The 18,427-nt window shown below is 34.3% G+C and overlaps 1 protein-coding gene across 3 annotated transcripts in view; it reads left to right on the top strand.

The window, feature by feature from the left end:
* The first annotated feature begins 16,050 nt into the window (after positions 1-16,050).
* LOC106155018 (tuberin) overlaps positions 16,051-18,427 on the top strand; it is a 20,555-nt gene continuing 18,178 nt past the window's right edge. For 2 of the 3 annotated variants that reach the window (XM_087003054.1, XM_087003052.1), the window contains exons 1-5: positions 16,051-16,197; positions 16,913-17,091; positions 17,385-17,471; positions 17,729-17,839; positions 18,217-18,296. In XM_087003054.1, coding sequence (XP_086859180.1) covers positions 16,954-17,091; positions 17,385-17,471; positions 17,729-17,839; positions 18,217-18,296 — 416 coding nt within the window. In that variant the 5' untranslated portion in view covers positions 16,051-16,197; positions 16,913-16,953. The remainder of the gene's footprint in view (positions 16,198-16,912; positions 17,092-17,384; positions 17,472-17,728; positions 17,840-18,216; positions 18,297-18,427) is intronic. The other variant, XM_087003053.1, reaches the window with a different exon arrangement.

Here is an 18,427-nt window from a genome sequence, read left to right as displayed (position 1 = left end):
TTATGTTTTCCTCCTTTCTATATGAATAAGCCAGAATAGGTACCTTATTCACACCGTACCCTTTCTATCAACTAAACGAAACACCAGTTTCATACCTGACCAAATGAGTTGGCCTATTTATAACAATTAATATTTTGTTTTTTTATTGATGCAAAAGGTTTCTATTAATTACGATCGCGATAATAACAGCGACACCTATTTTACTAAAAAAAAATTACTTAGAAACAACAGGAATTATCATATAAATATCCTGTAACTGCTTTAAGAAACTTAAAATTAATTTTAAATTAACTGAACTTTGATTTGCAGTTTAGGGATTTTTACTTTAACTTTCGTATACTAATAAAAATGCAGAAGTTCTGTTGTTATCAGCTTGGGAAATAAACTGGCACTTAAACAATATTTTGTCTGCTTACAGTCAGACTTCACTATTGTGCAGACCCTGTGAAATTATCAGAATAGCTTTTTTTAGAAAAACACATGATGAATTTTATACAACAACAACAACAGAAACCATATATTGTCGACGACAGCAGGAGGGAAAGGAGTTGAGAAGGAAAAATTAAGACTATCATATTTATTCTACCTGTATCAGAATACCAAGCGTGTGAACATCTCTCTTAAATCCAGTCCTGGGATTTGTGCTGTATGGAAACTAATCCGCACTTCGATTCTAGCCCTCCTTTTAGGGTAGTGCAGATTGACACATAACTAATGGCAGGAGTAAAAATTATATTTTCTTTACATAACAGTGTGCGTTAATCTTTTTAAAAAGGACAAAAGACCCCAATAATAATAATAATAATAATAATAATAATAATAATAATAATAATATTTTTCTTGGAATTTCTTGGGGTCTTTAGAAACCAAGGCAACAAATAACATTGGTGGCGTTGGTACTTAGTATACTTAACACGTTTAGCCGTTAGAAACTGAAAGGAAGACAAAGATTGAATAGGGAATAATTTAGTGGCTTTTAGGAATCTGGATGGTATTAATTGTGTGAACACTTTCCAAGGTCAATTAATAGCCAACAGACCAAAAATAAAATAGTCAAGGCTAAACTGAACCCCTATGTGCCAACATTTTAAGGAATTTAAAATATACATAAAACATCAAAATCGGTTTTAAATTATAAAGTGTGATTCTGAATATACTAATTATCTCAGCATCATATCAACTTTTTATTTGAATTATTGACACAATATATTTCGTTGACTTACGTAATTTGGCTAAGTACTGATCATAATAAATTGTACAAAATTGTGTAAAAACATGCATTTCGACGCGCATATCGTATGACAAGTAGACCGCTCGCGCTATACAAAACCTACTTCGAAAAACAATCATACCATAAATGATGGCGTTTAGAACTAAGCTACCATTAATTCAAATCGTTATAGTTAAAAATCAATACAGTAACGGATTCGAAACTTTCTAATATATAAGAATTGGGCTAGTTAGTCAGCTGGCAGATATCCTTTCCCTGTTGCAGGGCTTGACAAATATCTATGTGACACGATTCGAGCTCAGGCTTGTTTGCTTTTTGCTTCATTTGAATACGCTGCTATGAGAACCGGACGATACCAATTTGAATTACTCAAGGGGGACAATATCATATGTCGCCCATCGACATCTTCCTAATGAAAGTATTGAAATGATTTACAAGTAGTGAAAAAATTTAGATTGCATTAGTTTTGAATTGTGTTTGATCAAGTTTTATGCGTGAACTTTACGTTTCTTGAAGAAGGTCATTTCCCTCTTGTGCAACCTGTTTTTCATAGGAGCGGCGGCCATCTTGAAAAATGTTTTTGCGCTATTAGTGCTTAACGATTTTTTAAGCAAAAGTTAACTAAAATCTGGCATAATTATCTTCATTTTGTTATGGGATTTGATGTTTTGCAGTATCAGAGGTAAGACATTCATAGCAACATCTACTCTTGCTAAAATCCACCGCCGTTCAAAGTTATCGCACCGGCCATGTGTTATAGGTAAATATCAAATTAGTTTTGAAGAATTGTTGACTACGGTTTATATTTCGTTGTACAAACACCAGAGGCTTGTGAAGTGCTACATTCTCGTCCCTTTACGGAAACGAATATTACAATTACAACGTTATAACGACTTTACATTAATTAATCGAAATATCTGGACTGACGGGTTTACAAATATTTTTCTTCTCTCACATGCAAATGGTTTCCTACTCCCCGTATATTTACCTAAAAGTTACTGTCTTACAATTAAGTACAAAGCAACCCATTATTATAATTGCACACTAAATACGAAACAGAGTAAAGCACATTGCCAAAAAAAGGATGGCACTAAATAAATACGCCAAAGTTTTTTTGCCAAAAACCTATAATTATATTTGAAAGTAATGAAGTGGGGCTTGTCCGTTGAAAAGCTAGAAACAAACCGTGTTGCAGTCATGAAATATATTCATTTGTTTAGATGAGTATAACAGTATAACAGAAATTATATGAATCGTCGAGTAAGATAATGAAGGGAGCGTATACATAAATCTTTCTCAGTACCTTTGCCTTTATATCTTGAGCATGAAAAGTGTCACAGCCTGATGTAAATTCAACACGTGAAATACCACCTACTTTAGTGTTATAAAGAATTCCATAATTTCACATATTATACAGCCGTGTGTAGAGTTTTGTCTCGAAACTCCTTTGTGAGTAAACATTGATCGATTCAACTTCATATAAATGATGCTGCTGATACGAAAAACGGGAATAGTTTTTTTTTTTACTGGTTTTCATGAAAACAATGTGCTTAAGAGTAAAAGGCGCGTTTCATTAATTTTAAAAGAGAGAGCGAGAGCGAGAGAGAGAGAGAGAAGCAAGGAAGGATGAGAGATCTAATAGCAGAAGGAAGTTGACAAATCATTGCTTTTAGTAAATTCCCCTGTCTTATAAAACAATATAGTTTTGTATCTGTTTTGACTTGTTTAAAACGACCTTGCAATCATAAACATTACTGCAGTAGAAGCAAGTCACCAATAAAGGGGGACACTAGTTATGATAGCATCACCTGATGACCTTGGACGTAATTTCCACGTATTTCGAATGTATACTGTAGGCAATGGCTAGTGTGAATAATAGCAAGTATTACATGTGGATGAATCCTGGTGGATATATACAGTAGGGATTGCTCTTTACTAATAACCTCTACTGACTCAAACAAACCTTTACATACCTTATTACTGAAACCATGGATGTAATGCTCGTGCCATTTTCCCCTTCAAGATTGACTTATAACCTGCCGTTTTATGAGTGGTGCTTGATTTAATACTGCAGAGTTTCTTACAAACAAACAAACAAACAAACACAGAAATTGAAACGATCAAAGACCAATTCACATACATGCACACACGCATTCAAGGGTCCTTTGAATATTACATAAGTATTGGTAAGTATCACTTGACCCCCGACAATTGGATTGCAGTCAAGAAGTCGTCTGGCACCTCTGATATCGGATTAGAATGACGAAATTTAATGAATTATCAGATATCCTTTCATTATTTCTGATCTGAAGTGCTTATATCGACTTCTGTCTGCCGTGTTGACCGCACACTTTCAGTTGGGTTATAGTGTGGAGAGGGTGTCTTTTGAAAACTGCAGTGGACCGATCTCCAGAGCTAGTAATAGTTCGATATGAGTGTGCACACTGGCTCCAAGCTATCTCCAGTATCCCTGTTTCCTTTTGTCCACTTACCTGTCCTCTCCAACAGTAATAAAACCTTCGTTGTTACCCTCTGGTATATATCTTTCTTTAAGAATCAACGTTGGTGGATATTTTGCCAATTTAATTCTGTAAGATTCGTTAACTTTTTTAATGCAATTATAGCATTACTTTCAATTAGGTATCTTCACTTTATTGCAATGGATGTCTGTGTTTAAACTGCTCATATTTCAACATGTCTGTGGTCATCTCAACAAATTTTACAAAAAAAAATTACCACCACCTTCATCATCATCATCATCATTGGCAGCGTTGTTAGTTTCGAAGGACTCTTGAGTGCACCTTTTGATATCAGGGGCCTCAAAACTAGTGAACAAAACAGAATTCTAGGTACAATAATTTTTATTACAGACTACTAGCGGACCCTGTGGTCAGAGAGCATCCTTAGTATAGTGTTGGTGTTATAGTGACTAGTATGAGAGGATGGGAAATGAGCCCTATTCGGGCATGGCTGGCTCAAGCACAAAAAGTATAGTGACTAAAGTGTAAAAACTTAAGTTAGGCCATATAAAATAGTCTATTCTTTTGCCTTTTACATAGAAGGCCATTTACTCACCAAATACGATATTAACTTACAAAATAACACCTTGTCCTAGAAGTATTCCCACTCGAACCAAAGTAAATCAATACCATTAAAATATTATCATAATAATATATATCTGAAATCATAGTAGCTGATCCTTTTTGCTAAACAAATGGGTCAATTAACATATCTGGTTATTATCCATATTTAAGTAATGACAGTTTTTTCTTATTCCGCTTGTTATGACACAAAGTCTACAGCATTTCATGTAGCTTTTGTCCGCTGCGATACGAAGTAATCCCTTTCAGTGTAAACCTGTATTCTCCATACGTCCTTGAACGAATTCTAAATTCTAGGACATTGTCATTTCTTAATAAATATTCTTTATAAAGTAATTCATCTATTGTAATTATCAGTAACTTGCTAATTATATAATCTAAATCTGCAGTTACAATTGTAGTAATCAGTAACTTGTTAATCTAATGCTGCAGTAGGCTACTACCAGTAGAACCTACTTTGGATTCGTCTAATAAGACACTAATGGAAGTTAATTGTCCTCTAAAACAGTTAAACACTTTTCGTCGTTATTATCTGTTATACCTGATTTCCTTAAAATCAATATCAGATATCAAGTGAATTTTGTTCCACTTTACATTGTGATAAGATTATTTTAATATTATTTATCAAAGTATAACATTACTTTTAGTTTGGTATCTACACTTTACTGCCTTTGATTACAGCGTTTTAGCTGTTCATATTTCAACATAATGTCTGTTGTCACCGAGAGAAAAAAATCATTAGTCCCTAAAGATAATGTCTTATTTATCGACTTGCGCTATCCCCCGAACTAGGGCCAACTTTGGATTCGTCCAATAAGACACTATAGTTTAGTTCAAGTGCGCGCGCACAAACATCACTGAACACACACACACACACACACACACAAACCGTCCTTTACAAAATAACCCCATCAAAATTAGGAGAAAAAGAATAGGTTTATAGCTTCTGTAATTTCCCCATAATGAACGTTACGATTGGTGGATGATGTGTAGTTAAGGAGAGGACTTTTCTCAATGAAAGATGTACTTCGGTATTTATTTATTTTTTTTTTTATTTATTTTCGATTCAATAGCCTGCTCCATACTCGTCGTTTCCTTGTTAAACTACAAATTAAAATTCAAGTTCATCAAACTAAATAAGCCATTTCATATTAATTAAAAACTTTGTTTCGGCGTTATGGGCGATCCCTTTAACATTTCAGCTAAACTTTCTAGCACTACTAGTAGCCTACAGGTACCAGTAGGCCTCTGTGTGCAAATAAGTCACTGGGGATTACAAATTTGTAATGTACCCACAAATTCAACCGACTCGATGACCTTCCTAGCTGATTTAAAATTAATTTTAAAAAAACTTCAGGGGTAGGTTTTTATAACTTGCGACGTACACATCACTAAGTTAGTGTTTTCATTAAAAATGCTCTAAGATAGGCCTACTTGCCTCGCAACGATTCGTTACAAAGTTGTCACGTGACACTTGACCCCCACCCCCATATTGGATCCGCCATGACACCCACCTGTATCAAAACCTTTGTCAAATTCAGTCTCTTCTTACAACTTTCTGGAAAAAATTACCTATATATTTTTTTACCTGCCAGACTCCTTAACAACTATTTCGACCTATTTTAACTAATTTAGCCTGATATTGTGGCAGATTAAACAACTTTCGTTACAGGAAAGTCCTCCATGGAAACGATTCATCATTTTTGATAATTACCATGTCCACACTAAAAGAAATAAAAAAAAAATCACCATTCTTATCGCAATTGAGCAAGGGAAATGTCCTCGTTAAAGTGTCCTCTCATTACATAATATATTCGTTATTGACACTTCTCGACAATATGTTAAACTCCATGATGATGTAATTCAGTTGTTCCAGTGATGATATTTCATTTATTTTCAAAATTAAAACCACTCGAGTTTTCAATAAATTTGGTACACTTAGAACCGTGGTATTCAGATTCTATGTTCGAAATGACTAAATATCAATTTAATAGTTTGTTTGGTCTTTGTTTCTGTTTGCTCTAACTTCCCGCGTTACATTAAGCTCATCCTAAGGTAGCATCTCTTGATCTCCTTGTTTCGTAAAATATTGAAAATGCCACGTGAAAAATGCTTACGAGGCTTAGTGTTTATTTTCTCTCGCATTTGGCTTTGTTTTCCATATAGATTAAGTTTGATAACGTTTTTAACCTTAATCTTATTTTATTGATCCGCGAACAGTTCTGTTTGTGTCAACCAAAAACGTGCTATTTTCCGACGCAGAGATGCAATCAGCGTTTGCCTTATCTCCGAGTTTGTATAATTAAAGCCTTGATAAATTTCTGTCAACACCGTGTAATTTGACACCTCATCCCACAGTTGCTAGGATCGGGGATATTTCTAAAACACTTCGACACATTTTCCGTTCAAATTCAGCTATTTTTCGTGACCCTATTTATGCCAAACGCATAAGAACACCTTCGAATCCCAACAATCAACTCTGGTTATCTTAACATTTTTGATACAATTTTTTCACGTTCAGTATCGTTTGTTGCCTTTATTATTCGTATTGATTACTTGATCATCAGATGAATCTTAATTTGGATCTCGGCAAAAAGGGTTCAAGCAACATCTTATTCGTGATGCATTATACAAAACGCTTTAGATAAAAACAACTACATTTTTAGCAGTGAAAAAAGAGACATTTGGATGCTATTGTTGATTTTCTCGGTAAAGAGGACCTTTTATCATCGGGCGCGCGTAGCAGCTATTCGCGAGCTTTATATGACCGCGTGTGGTCCTTGTTTGCCCCTCCCCTGCAGCCGTTCGTGGCTTGTCCAGGGTTTATCTTCAGTCTCTCGGACCACCCAAAACTTGCGTCTTTTCAACAGTACTACACCTCTCAAGTACGTGTGAATGAGCGTAAACACTCGACGTACTAGGCTTAAGATTGGACAAACTAGATTGGATACATAGCGCGCGTTTGTATGCCATAAAGATTTATATGCAGGCGCGTCATGAGATGACATTTCGATCCATCGCGATGGTGTAACAAGCGCCTCACGCTACCGTAGTTACTCTACAAAAATGGGCAGCTTCTGAGTGTTTTTTGGTGAGGATCATGTCCTCAACCGCCTAAATCTAAAAGGTAGTTGTCTGGATATAATCCCTAACTAATACTCTGTCACATCTTGGCAACGTCAGTCATGTAGTTTATGCATTGTTTATCTTAAAAGATTAATCCCAAGTAAAGTCTCTCTTCCAACCGATAACCCTTGGAAGACTGAGAGAGCCTATCGAGTTAACGAGATTAGTCACAAGCAAATACTGACCGATCGTCCCACTTTGATGTTATGTCTGTGATTTTCTAATTTGCTGTGTACCTTTTTTTTTACAATTTAATTCCAGTGACGATTTAAAATAATTTTCATTTTAAATTTGGCACTTACGCAGACATTTATTGGCAGATGTTTATTGCGTAACGTCACTAAAATGCAATTAAGTCATATACTTTTCTGGTTAATATTCATCTAAGAATTATCCACATGTCCTCTTTTTCTTTCGGTTTTTGCTTCTCAATGTTTCAAAATTACAAAATTGTGCTTCTCTATTTGGCATATTTTTCTCTATTTTGCATGTTAAGGGGAGGTTGATTTCAATTTTATCGCGGAAGGCTATTCATAGCAAATCAGCGCTTGACTTTGAGGCGTACATCGGTATTTATGGACTTCAGAAAAATAAAGGCGGGTAAAAGTATTAATCCCAATTGAGCCCCTCCTTATCGTTTATGGGTACTGTTTGATTGACATTCTTTATTCAGTTGCTTGTTGGGCTTGGTTTTTCACGCGCACCGCGCGATTTATGATGCGTTATCAAATTACGCTCAAGTCACAATTTCTCGATAAAAATCCACATTAGAGGGGGTCAGAGAATCTGAGTGTCGTTATTGTATCGTATTGTCGTTATAGACTTAGGGCTTATTTCCGTGTAATTTTCTACCCATTTATCTTACATTAAACATGGAACGAGTGTCACCTTTTCAATAGATTAAATTTTAATCTCCAGCTCGACTGCCAAGTATGCAAGATTAATACTTGCTTGTGCAAATTGACTACCCAGGCGCTGAAGAGGAAAAAATTAAAGAAAAGACATTGGGAAAGATTTAATTTAAAAGGACCTTAAATAAATTGTGAGTGCTTCCAGAAACAAGGTTGTTTATCATTAAAAAGCAATGGCAATATACTTAATTCATTCTGTTCAGTAATCCGCAAGATTTAAGCAGAATTTTTCAATTATTATATCAGAGCTAAACGAGACGAGGGATTTAATAAAAGAATGACGATTAATCTTCCACGATAGTTCCATCAAACGCAGCAGATAAAAACGATCGAAGAAACAGTTTAATAGCTCGAATAAATTAGTCAACCCTCCAAATCACTGGCAATTAACTGTTGAAAAATTATGCAAGTGGTTGGCCCGTTCTTCTGTCTAGTGATAGTAAGTGAAATATGTGCACCTTGTGTGAGCAGGGTCATCGAAATTCAATGCGTGTTGACTTGTTAAGAAATTAATGACCTCTAATTTCCCTCGTTCATTTCAATGCTGGATTAAGCGCACAATAAGCTTGTGTTCACCCCAACCTTGAGCACGACTGACATGAAAATGCTAACTGCTCTGAATTGATTTTTTTTTTCTTTTTGGCACTTTTGAAATAAACCCACCACGCCCAAATAACAGAACGGCCGTAATTTCATGTTTGTTTTATTTTCATTTTGTACGCGTCAACCTCCTTGGTCCCTGGATATAAGGAAGCATTGTATCTATCTTTATTTATTTTATAAAATAAAAAATTGATCTATTTACATTTTAGGTCGATGTCTCAAAGCTATGTGATATCTTTTACTTTATTAACTCCGAGAAAAAGGATTTGGAAAACTTGTGCATCTTGTTTTTTCGAATCTTCCAAAGTTTTTAAAAAGAATTGTTGAGTTTGGGGAGGGTCCTTGCTACATACAGGAATAGTCTAAGTTGTTTACAATAGCTCATAAGTTCGCATATAATTTTTTTCTTTTATCATTACCCCCTTTGATAATGGCAAATGATTGTTTCTTTATCTCACACCACAATTTTTTTTTAATATTCTCTTTTTTAAACTTTTTTAAACTTAAAAATGTAATTGTTGAGTTTGAGTACTTTGCTACAAACACTTACAGTCCAAGTTATTTTAATGAAATTATCCAGATACTCCCATTTTATCTTTTTTCTCAATATGTTTGTAGGCATCATGTCCATATAATACATGTACAACAAATATTGGTATAAAGTTTCATGTATATCATAGAAGTTCTTCTTTGAAAAGCAAAAAAAATTACAATAGCTCATCAGTTCACACATTATTTTGCTTTTCTCTTTTATCATTACCACGTTTGACAGAAGCTGGGGATGTTTTTCCTAATTTAAAGCTTGAAAAAGGGGGATTAATTAACACCCCTTTCATGTAATATCATTAAGTTAGGATGTTATCTTAACGACGGTTACTAACCAAAACAAAAGTACCAGGAAACGCACGTGAAGCATTGCTGAAAAATGGGCCATTGATTTTCTCATATCTCCCCTTTCAATAAAAAAAGAAAAACTAACACTGGTAAAGGTAAATAAGTAAGAAAGATAGATAAGTGTTAAATAAATGAATTCATATAAAATAAGAAAAGAATATATCTACACATTTGTTATTCTTCACTAAGTCAATTACTCCGTAACCGTAATTCAAAACACATACGAAGTATATAATATTCATAACTTATGGACACAAACGGCCGTATGCCGCAATATATGGAAGCTATCATGAAAAAGCTATGATCCACACATAGGTACATACGTTTTTCAAAATTTAAACTAGTGATCCAAATTCCAGTTTCTTGTGTTTCTATCTATTCATTTAATTATATATCTATCATTTTTGTCAAAACTTTTCGCCTTCCTTTAAAGTTTTAGACCTACGAACAGACAAATAATCTGAAAACATAAACCACATGGAAAAAATTAATAGAGGAAGGGAATTAAAACAAATGTGAAGTATCTCAAATGTTTTTAAACTCACTGGAGTCAAGATGCTACTGGAGAGATGATTTACTTGGCGCTCTGGGTGCAAGATAAATTGTTATCATCGTTATAACCATATGACCAAATTTGCTGTTCTTTTTTTATTCTCAGACTTTTTTGTGTAAATTTAAAAAAACATTCCCTCTTTACATAAATTTAATGAAGCATTACGTCAAATGGAATAGTCTTAACGTTATCTTTTTAAAAGGTTATATTTTAAGGTCGATTTCCTTGTTAAATTCGACATTTTTTTTATTTTCATAACCCTACAGTTTACAAAACCGCTAATACCTTCAGCACACTACAAAAAAAAAAAAAAAAAAAAAAAAAAACACTTTTGAAAAGTTTCTCACATAACATTTAATTACAGTCGACCCTTTGTGTTTATCAGTAAGCAGAGTTCATTAAAGTTGTCGGGTTTTGTCTTGCCTATCCTTCAAGGGCTTAAAAGGATAACCCAGAAATGCTCGGTTTTAATTCTTGAGCAAATTCCGCGTTTAGCCATAATATATACACGCAGGGGATGAGATGCTTGAACAACTCCTGTTCGGGATTAAGCAATCTCAATCTCTGTGACCATAGGAGATAGGCGACACCCAGGTGAATTGACAAAAGATTAAAATTCGGATATCATTTTCGTGTCCGTTGGCACTCAATAATCCAAATGACATAAGAATACAGCAGTAACTCTGCTGGATCTTGTTTTCAGGGGGGAGGGGAGAGAAGTATCATTGCCCCCGCAGAAAGCAACACAATGACCTGCGATGTCGTAGTAAACACCCCCCCCCCCCTCCCGCAAAATTAATTATATTAATTTTGACGTTATGTCTTTTCTAAATTTGCGCGCATGGCAGTTTTGGCTTCAATCATAGACATTGAAAACTTAAATAAGAAAAAAAAGGAGTATTGATTGGCGCGTGCATAATAGCACTGACACTTGCTATGGTAATTGCCTACAAACAGCCCACACGACCGCTTCACGCTGTCTATTAATCATCCACAACTTTGCCCATTTGATGTAACAGATTTAGGCAAACAACCACGTTTTGCTATTAAGGTATCGATTTAACAAAGTTTGTCGAGTGCAGGTGTGAGGGGATTAGCACGTGGTTAATTACCAATCATAGCGAAAACATCTTTACAATAATTGCTGGATTATCTGTTTATCACTTATCACCATATTTGAATTTCATGATTGAAGGTTACTAGGGTCAGATGATCATGGCGGTCATTTAAAATGGTGTTTTTTTTACTTTTATTTCTTTTAAGATATACGTATATAAAAGTTTTAATCAGCTGTCCAAATAATATCTTTATATTCTAATGTATTAATTTTCTTTATTTTAGGTTTCTTTTTTTACAAGTTTCGCCGAAAATGGAAACTTTGTCGGAGTTGCAGCTTCAGTGAAATACAAGAAAGAAAGTACCCTCGTTTGTATTGATACAACAACAATAAAATATATGCAAATTAATGAAATCTGGGTGAACAGAAATGTCATAGAAGACATCATTGATTTTTGCTCTTAATATGCCATCTTGACGTTTAAAAATCTGAAAATTGCAAATTTGACCACTCCCATATGTTTATTCTTTAAAAATGTTTTATAAACAAAATCGGAGCGTGTGTAAGAACTAGGTCGACATAGATAACTCAGTTACTATAAAGTAGACGTTCCAATTTCATGGTATCAGTGATAAAGATTTGAGGCATGCCGGGTTGTCAACAATTTTCAAATGATACTGATAAAAAGTCATTGGCGGTTCATGTAATAAAGCTTTCTACAAGAATAACCAAAGTGAGGTATGGGGATCTCTCATGCGCGTGCTCGGCAAGAGTGCAAGAGCAGTGCATTGTCTGTTGTCTGTTGTCTTTCTATAATACGTACTACTCAAGATACTTATGCCCAACATCTATCTACCCTACACCCTTCGTATACTGTGTCCTCTCATTTTCACGTTATACTGTCATTGTAAAATATTTGACAATTACCCATAAAAATTCTAGAGGCATGGGTGCTGCTCCCAAAAGGCGAGTTATTTTCCGGTAGGTCTACAAACATTAATTTATCGTTCACAAATACACTTCAACGGCGTTATGTTTGTCATATATTAAAGAGGGTTTATAATGTCAGTAGCGGAAAATAATATTTTCTAACTGATTAGAGTGTAAAAAATACCTAGATGAAAACGCTAGATCTAAATTTAACCTTTAGATTTCAAATTCGCCACCTGTGCTCCAATTGCCACAAAATACACCAAATTACTAATTAAAAATGATTTCAAACGTACAAATAACATTTTATTGGTGATTATCAAGATATTTCAACATGAAATGTGGTACGAATCAGCGAAGAAATCTCAACGTCACATTCGTGAAGATTTTCATGTTCTAACTTCTGTTGAGGAAGCAGAAAAGTGCCATTTTCCAGCTTTTGATATAATTCAATTTTGCAAATTATTTTCATTCCCTAATATAATTTCGACATTTTTATTATAAAGAGATTTCTGTGTTATAATCTGAGAAAGGTTCAGTTGCCTTAATTTTATTTTTACTTTTGTGATCTATCTTCTCAATTTTTAATTTTAATTTCTAATTTTACACCATTTTTAAAACCTGTTAAAAGTTTTGATGGAGTGAAAAAGATTCAAGTAATGGTTGGACGGGTTATGTTACTTTCTGTACTAAAATTAATGAGGGGAACTTTTTGAAAGAGACAGCTATAAGGATATCAACCTACGTTTAATGCAAAATTATTTTGAGTTCTGACCAAATATGTCATTGCACGCATTTCTATAGAAGTTATTTCTCCATTGAACAAATAAAATAAAATAAAATAAAATAAAATAAAATTTTGAAATAATAAACATTTACAAATTCGTAATACTTGCATAAAATTGTATCGCTCATGTAGCACGATCATTATTATATCTGATTTCCAAAATTTGATGATTAACCAAACTCACGTCGAAGGCTATTGCCATCTGTCAAGTATCATGTAGCAGATATTAAAAGCATCAAAATAAGCAGAGACTGGGGCGTTTTGGGGTTCTTCTAGAGATTATTAAGTCTACGTAAAGTGTGCTAAGTAGGATGATAAAGGTTTTTCAAGTTTGGCACCTTCTCTAACGAGCAGGAAGAACGCGTGATCTACAATGTCAATCGCGACGCCAATTGTGTGCTCAGCAAGCGGACAAGGAGCTTCATAAGTATGACACCTTCGTGATATGGTATCCTCTTCGTCGAACTGGAAGGATAAGTTGTCTGATATGTCGCTCTTGTCTTGACTCCAAATGTGTGAAGTGTCTCAAATGAAATTTTAATGTATCAATTTAATACACATTGATACCCATTCAAAATAATTATTTAATCCGTAAAACATAAATCATATTTAAGATGGCGATATATCAGGAACTTATTTTACTGTAATAATGTCCGCCGTATGCATAAGAAAATAAATGTTAAACGTACATCTGTGGAGATCATAAAATTAGAATACCGAGTACAACATGAATATATTGTTATACATGTAGCATGAAGGGAGTAAGCATTTCATAACAGACATTGTTATCCGTGTAGATAAAAAAACAACTGCCTAATAAAAATAGTTATTCGAAAATTAGATGTATGTGCAGAAATGTTATTTTAGCCTAAACAAACACTTAACCTTGTTAAACATATAAATCTAATAATAATCAAACAAGTAAATTGCTTAAGTTTTAAAATGGCAATGGAAAATTATACTCCACGTTTGCAAGATGGTTAAAGCTCTTGCAGTACTTGCAAAAGCGAGGGAATTCATCTTTAGAAATAACTGGTGAAACAGTGCCGCCCGCCCGACACAGTTGCGTTTCGCTGACTTAGCCCGACCTCGCCATTGTTTAAAATAACTTCATCATAACGTGGCTGAAAAACAGTTGGATAACTTGACAATCCCAAATAATTCATACCTATTCAAAACTGCCAAAAATGTTCTTAACTCATTTACTTTTTCTCACTTAAATTGCTCTGATACGGTACATTTTGTAAGAAAACCGGGCGGAAAAAGTTGGAGCGGTTAGTTTAGTGTCCTCTTATTTATAATGATGCTTGTGGAATCGTATGCCTATCAGTGTCCATGTGTGTATCGCCAAAAAAATAAAATATTCTTTATAAACTTTGGACCCTGCATGTACCAAATACTGGCGGTCTTGGAAGTATGCTCCCTCATAAAAAAAAGAAGAAAAAAAAAAAGATTTTCAACTTCACTATTTTAATCAAGTCGCTTCTCTTTTAAAGCTTTTTCTCAAGCTTGCAAACTGTAGATTGGCGCATTTAAACAGATTAAGGACCACTTGAGACCGATCTGTTGATGAACTCAAGGACACTTGACTTCCTCTTTCTTGAATTTTACTAAAATATTGCAAAAGACGCACACGAACTAATCTCAAGGAGAGGAAAGGTCGCCAGATATACCCCCTTATATAGGAGACAAGTTTAAGTAAGTGCCTGTGTTTTAAGTTTTTGAAGCCTTCTCTGCTGTAACAGACAGCGTACATTTTTATCTGATATCAATACCTAGTTTAGTGTGACGGCGCAAATCTATGCCACAAATGTCCTAAGTTATTTTTACCGATCAGCCATCACTTCTTAGCATGAAAATAAAACACTCTCCAAATTTCTATATGGGTTAGACTAATGAAATTTTCAAGCATGCTAAATATTCAAATAAACAAAAAGGCCTACATGCAAAACGTTTTGTGGGATAGTTATAGTAATTATTGATTAGAAAAAAGGCATGGCACATTACAGTATTGTGGATGTTATCGCCAAAGCAAATCTTTACATCTAAAAATAGTTATTTGTTATAATAATAATAATAATAATAATAATAATAATAATAATAAACCAAAGCAGTCCTTGTTTTTGGTATAATGAAAATGCCCTTAACAAAGCCTCCAAGCGCAACATCTGCCATCCTACGGGATCATGTGACAAATTTTAACGAGGTCATCAGTTGAGGATTATCGGATTTGTACTTTTGATTTGAGACATCTACCTTAAAGATAGTGGAATCTATACTGTGACTATGTAAATAAAATGTGTGTGGAAAATTGACAATTATCTGAAGTAGACCTACATCTAGGTATACAGAGGAGAGAGAGAGAGAGAGAGAGAGAGAGAGAGAGAGAGAGAGAGAGTCTTACAGCATGGGGTTAAGAAAAGCTAATCAAGTTCAATCATTATTGGGTGCTCGGCCGTTATTTTAATTGCTAAAAGTTGAATGGAAAGGCGACTTGATATATGTCTTCAACTCCCCCCCCCCTCCCGTATCTGGTAAAATGCAGAATTTTGGCTGTTTTACGAAAAATATATTCAATAAATTCAAGCACTGAAGCTGTTAATTCTGATTGAGTTTTATGACGCTTTCAAATAGAAAAAAGTTAAAAGGCGGGAAAAAAGTGTTGTTTTCCATCTTGTGGCTTGACACGACTTGGGCCATCTTCGGACTGAATAATCACACCGTAAACTAATCACCACCTGTATTTTATTGCTTAAACTTGTAATTTGCAATTAAAACATCAACATTTCTCATTCGAAAGGCTGTACAAATGTTTAAACAAAGTCAAACTCTTTGAAGTGTCTTGACTACTTTAGTTCTTCAATATTGGAGATTATAATGTCTCATGCGCATCAGGTGTATTTCCGTTGTAGTGCGCAAAATGGTGTCTGCGGGATGTCAAGTCCCGTGATGTAAATGGAAAGCGAACAAAAAGGTGTCTCATGAAAATGCATATGCCTGTTCGGTAAAGTTATTTTAGCTTCTGTTATTTTACGTGAATGGAGCTTTTAGATGGACCAGTTGCCGCTCCTTATTTGTCGCCAAGTTCATCTGTAGAGTGGTCTCCTAAGCTACTCAGTCACTGTATTTTGACTTTGTCTTTGATGTTACTTAAAGGCGGCTGTCTTAGCAGGGTCAAAAAACGTTAATAACATTGCTATCGCGTGATGTTCCATGCTAAGACATCTGTTGCTTGGGTTCTTCGAGTTGTTGTTTCAAAACCAATGATCGAGGGCCAGTTGTTTAAAGCTGATGCTTGAATTACGATCTACCTAATTAAATTGTAGACTCCAGTATGGATTTTAAACCTTTAATAAGATTAATGATTGAAATAAAATGTTCTCTTTTTCTCCACAAATAAAAACTTTTAAAAATGATAAATAAAGAAGGAAAGCAAAAAAATAAATAAAAAAAATAAATAAAAAATAATAATAAGAAAAAAAAAAAAAAAAAAAGATAGTGCCATCATAGCTGCAGGATTACTGTCACTGTATCCAGACTTCTACCTCTCAATCAGCCCCTACTTGTCTTTACTTTGGCTCTGCATGTAGATGTGTAGACATAAGTTTTTTTTCAGCATCAACCTGCCAGCATATTTAACACCATTTCATCTATAAAACTACATGTATGCTATGCACTGCTGGTTTGTATACCATTTAAAATATTGAATTAATTTCCAGCTGTTACCAAGTACCAACAACCCGATAAAACCTGAAATAACATGGCATCAGGAAAACCGGAAGAGTCCAAGCTGGACAGACTAAAACACTTCTTAGGCTTCTCTAAGAGTGGGACAGGACATGGACCTGGAATACGCCCTCCAAGCAGGGAGTTCATTTTCACTGCAGAACTCCTCAAGGTATAGCAGATTCCTTGAAATTAGTGGAATTAACACATGTAGAAGAGCAAAATGATAATGATTTATTTCAGATAGGATTACAAATTAGAAATTAATGTTTGGCTTAAAGAGAATTCACATACTGGTATCTGAACACTATTTTTGAACAATTTAAAGATAAATCCAGGAATTGATAATGCATATATAACAGAGAATACTAAGCTTCTTGTTAATTTCCAAAGTCATCTTGATGGCTTACATGATTCTTATTTAATATGATTACTTTTTTCCTTTAATGGATTTTTTTATTTCAGGAAATAAGTTCAGAGAGTCCAGCTAACAACAGAATGAAGATGATAAGAGATTTGTCCAAAGAGGTCCAAGAAAAAGAGCTGGAGCCAGTAAGGGTGGTTTCCACATACTATTACCTCAAACATGATCCATTTTATTTTAGCAACCTATCCATATCAAGTGAATAATTTACACTCTAAACTTTTGATAATGCTCTCCACTTCTACGTCCGACTCAACAATATACATATATGCAGAGAGACTTACCAATGTTCTTTTGATACAAAGACCTTAAATTAATATGTATAACTTCTTTCTGAATTGCCCAAAATTTTAGAACTTCACATGAAATGTGTGTTTTGTTTCAGAATGCAGTTGAAACTCTCTGGTTGACCATTGCTGACCTATTACAGCCCCATGTAACCACAGAAAACCGGCACATTGCCATGAAGTTTGTTATTTGTTTGATTAAAGGACAGGTATGTATACACTCATATCCACAAATAAAAGCCAGCATGAAAATTTATACATGTGATATAATAAGTTGTATAGGACTGATTGAATAATTTAGGTTTAATATTATTTAGAAAATTGCAGAATCTCAGTTAATTTTGTTATTTCATCAGGTATTTTGATCTTTTTGACTCTTATATAGCTATGGGACCTATAATTGTATATGAACATTAAAATAAACTATAAAATCTGTTAACTGTTACAGAACTTTTCTTCAGAAAAACATTATTATATACTAGTTCATACCTTGGTCTACATGATTTAAGCCATTCAACTTCTGGTAGGTATTATATCAGAAGCTTACTGTTGCAGTCTGCAAATTTTTCAGTTGTTTTATTTCCAGTATAAAAACTTGGGGATAATGCGTGCCCACTTCTTTCGTGTAATTGTTAACCATGCCATCCCAGAAGATTTGGCAGAAAGGTAAATTATTTTTAGATAGGCAGTGTCTTCTTTTGATAAATTGATTTTAACAGAATTGTTGGATATTAAACAAGTGTCATAATCTTTGTAGGTCATGTTAGACTACTGCAAATCCCTACTGCAGACTTGGG

The sequence above is a fragment of the Lingula anatina genome, chromosome 2 (assembly GCF_051362555.1).
Source record: "Lingula anatina isolate TDL-2025a chromosome 2, LinAna3.0, whole genome shotgun sequence".
In the NCBI taxonomy this organism is placed as follows: domain Eukaryota; kingdom Metazoa; phylum Brachiopoda; class Lingulata; order Lingulida; family Lingulidae; genus Lingula; species Lingula anatina.
This window is presented reverse-complemented; position numbering and strand designations above follow the sequence as displayed.